At 33.8% G+C, this 6,049-nt stretch overlaps 3 protein-coding genes across 3 annotated transcripts in view; 2 read left to right on the plus strand and 1 right to left on the minus strand.

Moving 5' to 3' along the window:
* Positions 1-6,049, plus strand: part of LOC126769601 (terminal uridylyltransferase Tailor-like) — a 598,301-nt gene that overhangs the window by 137,690 nt on the left and 454,562 nt on the right. The gene's annotated exons all lie outside the window — the stretch shown is intronic.
* LOC126769620 (ribosome-recycling factor, mitochondrial) lies at positions 138-1,134 on the minus strand. The gene has a single exon (XM_050488494.1). It carries the CDS (start codon positions 1,029-1,031, stop codon positions 279-281), a length of 753 nt encoding a protein of 250 aa, XP_050344451.1. The 5' UTR covers positions 1,032-1,134; the 3' UTR covers positions 138-278.
* Positions 1,415-5,342, plus strand: LOC126769398 (poly(A) RNA polymerase, mitochondrial-like). The gene is made up of 6 exons (XM_050488156.1): positions 1,415-1,564; positions 1,637-1,812; positions 1,973-2,293; positions 3,487-3,615; positions 3,682-4,093; positions 4,436-5,342. The coding sequence occupies exons 1-6, from the start codon at positions 1,474-1,476 to the stop codon at positions 5,089-5,091; spliced, it is 1,785 nt and encodes a 594-aa protein (XP_050344113.1). The 5' UTR covers positions 1,415-1,473; the 3' UTR covers positions 5,092-5,342.

The following is a 6,049-nucleotide window of genomic DNA, read 5'->3' on the forward strand; positions in this document are numbered from 1 at the left end:
TCATTCAAGATACTGTAATATAGCAAGTAGCCAAGGACTAAATATTAATAAAATAATATATAGGTATATAATTAGGATCAACAAAAACTGCTGCTATTTTTATAACTTATTTACTTTACATTAAAAAATAATAATTTTGTAATAATTTTAACACTTAATATTTTTATATCTTATAAGAAATCTTGAAATTCTATAAAGTAAGAAAAATGTCTACTTATCTACATATAATGATTATTAAAACATTTTAGATATATAAAAATTGATGCGATCAAAAATATTTATTTGCCGAGCAACTCATTATGTTTTGTTTCATAAATCTTTTTTGCTTCATTAAGATATTCCTCACATAGGGCTGTTATTTGCTTATTTACATTAAAAATTAAGTCTTCAGATACAGTGGTCTGTTTTTTGTTTTTCTTGATATAGTCATTTTGGATGTCCTTAACAGCATCTCTACATTTAATGTACAATCCTTTAGCATTTTTTGCTAAGGCTTCTCTATGTTCTTTTGTCACTTTAGGAACAGGGACATACAATGTTGTTCCATCCTGCTGAGGATTTAAATTAAGTCCAGAGCTGTGTATTGCTTTTAGAACATCCGGTATAACTTGAGGAAACGATGAAAAGTTTATAACAAGAGTTTTAGGATTTTTCCTTACTATTTGAGCTAGTTCTTGAAGTTCGTAGTCTTTACCATCATACTTAACTGGTAATGTATCTATGGCTCCGGTCGTCGACCTCAGGGAAAGGTTCTTTGTAAAGTCTTCCTTCATTTTCTCAATAGCGTTTTGACACCTACCTTTTAGTTTATCAACAGCTACTAATTCTGACATCATTGTGGGATCGATTACAATTTTACTTCCTTTATCTTTTTTGTCTTTTCCTCTATCCTTACTTTTGGCATAGTGTCTTGTTATTGTAAAATTTGTTCCAGTGTAAACAACCTTTTTGCACTCTCGTGAGAGGTTAGGTAATATTCTTGTGTTAATATATATTGGAATAATCATTCGACTTAATAATCGTGAACCCATTTTGATTGTTTAAGCACGTAACAATTTTTTATTAATTAATAAAAACATTGATGAAACTAAAAATAATTACAAGTCCACTTTATTCTGTTATTTTAGATTCAGATTTCAGATGCGTTTAATTTTTGCTTGCTGAGTTCCTTTCAGTATACCTGTTTAAATATTTATAAAATTGTAAATATTATATTAATAATATATTTATGGTAAATATTTTATAAAATAATTACAATTATATACATATACATATATTACAATTTAATAATTTTTATGATTAAGTGATTAATTTTTGACATATTATATAATTTACGTTTGATACCAGTTTTTAAACATATTCAGTGTCTCTTGTCAAAAGTCAATAGATAACGAGAATGACAGACTGCCAAAAATCTAAATGACAAATGACATGTTTAGCTCTTCAGAATTGTAACATTTTATTTGTTTAAAAATGTCTGTGTTTTTACAGACAAGAAAATGTATTTTTAGAAAACCGTTTAACAATACATTTTGTAAATATGTATTCCTTAGAAAAAACTCCGGTAAATTAACCTCGAACGTAATTATACAATCATATTACAAGCAAACATTTATAGGTTATGTTTAACTTTCAGATGTCCCAAGAAAGTTTATAACGTTTGATGAAGTAGTGGCTCAAAGAAGAGCGGAAGCACGGCGTAGTGTTGTTGTTCAAGTTAATTCCGATTCTTCCTTCAGTGAACTCTACGGCTACTGCTCTAAATATGCGTCAATAAATGATATTCATCATTACAAAAATTCTGGAGGAGAGGTATTTTGCACCTTTATTTTGCTAAGAACTTTTACTTCTATTGTATTATTATATTTTATGATAAAGATTATTATGTTGTATTTTTATTAAAAATATTCTAACTGTATAATAAAGTTTATTATTACTTTAATACACATTAAACAATTTTATTTATTTTCAGCATTTCATGGTGATAGAATTCTCCTCAGAAGACAATCTTAAAGACGTGTTGAAGTCGTGTAGTTCCCATAGCAAAGACCATGATGTTGTATCAGTGCAATCACCTTTCCTTTGGTTCAGAGCGGCTGTGGGTAATAAAGAAAAATTAACAGCCAATGGGAAAAAGCTTGCTGTAAAGAATGGGACTGATATTTGTGATGAAGATGTATTAATAGAGAATATATTAAATTGTGAAACTGTGTCGGATCAAATTCAGTTACTATATGAAAGGACAACATTAAATGACATAAGTATAAGGCTTCGATATATTGTTGCGAGACAGGTAGTTACATTTATTGGTATTATATTGCACCTTTGTTTTGTAGTGTTGATACTGGAGTGCCATAACTTGACTATAATTATATAGATAGATATTATACCAACTAACTAGGGTAAAAGCCCTAGTTCTAATTCATTGTGTACTTGAGTATAGGGGAACCTGTCATATTTTGGACAGCATTTTACAAAGGACAATTGAATTTTTTTCTAAAACTCTTGCACATTAAAATAATATTTTCTATGGATATAGAAATATATAGAAGCAAGTTAGTTGTGTTTCTCTGGGGCTGAAACAGTGCAGAAGGGAAATAAATGTTGTATAATAATAAAATTATATGTTTAAGTTTTAAAATGTGCTCTCTTCTGATACAATTGATAAATAAAAGTATTGAGAGAAAAGATTGTTGGTTACGACAATGTTTTAGAAATGTTGCTATTCACCTTAGTCTATGTTGTCGATTAACGACAGTAGTACAAATAAAATAATAACCAGCTTATATACATAGTCTTCATTTGTTCTAAGTAGAACTTAATCTGATAAGTCCAAGGTACATCAGGATTGTTGTGCCTTGGACAGTTTTTATTTTTTTTTTCTAACAGATTCTGTTTCTAGATTTTATAAATGTAATATATATAATATTAAATAGTTATTATTTCTTTATTTACATATTTGTTAAGTTTAAATATTAACATTATTTTGTATAAATGTAAATGTTAAAAAGTGTACTTTCACAATAGGTTCCTTTACAATTAATAATAATAATAATACAAGTGTATTAATACACATTTGCTCTCGTTGCATAAGTACCTTTACATAACTTTTATCAATAGTAAAAATAAATAAAAATGGGTATGTTGTTCAATCTTATTGAAATACACTGATTGTTCAGAAGAATTTAATGAAAGCATAAATAAAAACTTAAAAGACAGATGCTATATAATTATTAATTTTAAAAGTTTTACAATCCCATTTTAATCAAGTGTATTTTGATTTAGTTTGTTTTGAATGTTAACTTTGGTGATTAGTCAAACAATATTGTATCTTCTTCTTTCGAATGTCAAATCAATAATGACAGAAAGATAAAATTCATTGTTTAACTAATAAGCCGCTAATACAAAAGATCTTTAAAAAATATTTTTTTTTTGAGTTTTCTATATATGGAGCCGCTAATATATATAATTTTAACTCCATTGCAGCTGGAGATGATATTCAAAAGTCTCTACACAAATGTCAAAATTCAGCCTTTCGGCTCCTCCGTCAATGGGTTCGGAAGGATGGGCTGCGATCTGGACCTCGTCCTAATCAATTCGATAACCGAGGAAATGGTAAGTCGGCTCAGAAACGAGCGTATCGCGACGCACTCATAATCCCTGCAACTCGGGCTGGCGCAGGGCGCGGCGGGGCGGCGCCTGGTGTTCCAGGAGAAGCGCAGCGCGCGCCACCTGGAGCTGGCGGGCGCGCTGCTGGAGCTGCGCGTGGCGGGCGTGGCGCGCCTCACGCGCATCCTCAACGCGCGCGTGCCCATCGTGAAGTACGCGCACGAGTACGCCGGCCTGCACTGCGACCTGTGCTACAACAACTCGGCCGCCGTGCACATGTCGGAGCTGCTGTGGCTGCTGGGCGAGCTGTGCGCGCGCGCGCGGGCGCTGGCCGTGCTGGTGCGGCGCTGGGCGGCGGCGGCCGGCCTCACGCAGCCGCACCCGGGCCGCTGGCTCACCAACTTCCCGCTGACGCTCATGGTGCTGTTCTTCCTGCAGCGCGCCGGCCTGCTGCCCTCGCTCGACCGGCTCGTCACTGAGGCGGGTCCGTCGATATTGTATTTAGATTGTCATTAGTATATCAGTAATCACGAAAAATATGAGACAGACAGAGATACAAGTTGCTAATGCAAGCGACTTAATAAATGAGCGCCGCAACATCTTCACGCCGCATACAGTCTGAAGAGTCTGGCCCTAAGCTGTGTCTCTTCGCTATTCGGTCATTTAAAAGTAACATATACCTACTGTTAGAATTAAAATCCCAAAAAGACAACTTAATTTTTTTCTCGTGTTCCACGGTGAAAAAAAAAATCTCACTCATAATAAATAACTACTCAAAACTTTAGACACTACTACAGACAAATCCAATAGTTAAATATGATTACAGGAAAAGAAGACATTCGGATATCCGAGGAGAACGTCAACTGCACGTTCCTACGAGATCTGAACAAACTGTCCGCGGAGTCGTACGAACAGAACGACGACGACCTGCAGAACTTACTCTTTAAATTCTTCGAGTTCTACTCGCAATTCGACTTCCAGGAGAAAGCTATTTCGATTAACGAAGGCAAACCTATCAGGAAGCCTAACTCCCTCCCTCTGTACATAGTGAATCCCCTGGAGCAGTCGCTGAACGTCAGCAGAAACGTCAGCTACGAGGAGTGCGAGAGGCTACGCCTGGAAGTGAGGAACGCGGCCTGGCACCTGGAGTCTTGTCTCGATGGCAAGAAATCGGACGACTGGGGCATCCTAGGGCTCATAGAGAAGAAGTCCTCTAGAGGGCTAAAGAAGTTATTGCGCGTAGGGAATTCTCATAGATTAGTATCCATGAAAGACTTATTCTCTGATAATGATAATGAACCTTCTGTGGAAGGTATACGATCCAAAATACAAAAATTCGTCAAGACTGATAAAGAGGTGGAAACGAGTGTGAAAGAGATGAAGAGTGAAATGAGTAAGGAGCGAAAGGGTGAGAAGTTGAAGTTTAAAAATAATCAAACAGCGAGTGCGGTATATAGAATACGAAGAGATAAAATTGTTTGATATTTTGTTTAACTGTAGGGTGTGAACTAGTTAGTTACTATTAAAAGCATATATTTATTATTTTGAAGATCAACAATTTAATTGACCAAAAATTTAATAGGTCTGTTTTTGTTATAGAACTTTTATACATTATTAATGACAACCCAATTATGTAAATTTACCTATAAGACAGTGGCGGACTTCATAATATGCGCAAGACACCGCATTTTTTCTATTCTAATAGTATTGGTGCAGTTCAGTATTTTTGTAAAGTGGGTGTTAAAATTTCATTTCCCAGGTTCTCCTTAAAAAGGTCTTTTTTAACTTTTATATTATACTAAATATTTTGTCATAGAAGTCTAGTAGCTCATTCGTAGCCAGTTAATCATTGCTCATGTTGTCGATACAAAGTGTATAATTTCTAGATAATTACTTAATATTTTTATGAACATAAAATACAACTACAACAGACAAATATAAATTAAGAATCGAAAAAATTTGGAAAATTGAGAAAGGTAATATTTTTATTTATTTTTAATTTATTAACGAATCGCTCTAAAGGTTAAATGATCCCAGCAAAATGATGAATGAAATCTACTAAATACCGCCAAACAAACGAATCGTTTTCATCAATTTCAGTTATCCAAATTTTTGATCAAAATGCACATTTGATTCTACTCTCCAATTATAGTGCATATGCACAAGAAATCTATCATTAATGCAAAAATAAAAGTATTTCAATGATAATTTTTTCCTGTTGTGTCTTTTTCTTTTAGTAATGTGAATCCGAATGATTGTAACTATAAGATGTATTAATTATAATTATTTTGAGAGCCGATATGGTCCAGCGGACAGAATCTTTGAAACTCAATTGAAAAAAGGAGGTAAAACACGCAAGCGCTAGTGATTTGTGTAATGGAGTAAGCTCCAAGCGTTCTCTTTAAGAGATATTTAGTCATCACTGGGTCACATATGGGTT

Source organism: Nymphalis io, chromosome 7 (genome assembly GCF_905147045.1).
Source record: "Nymphalis io chromosome 7, ilAglIoxx1.1, whole genome shotgun sequence".
Classification (NCBI taxonomy): domain Eukaryota; kingdom Metazoa; phylum Arthropoda; class Insecta; order Lepidoptera; family Nymphalidae; genus Nymphalis; species Nymphalis io.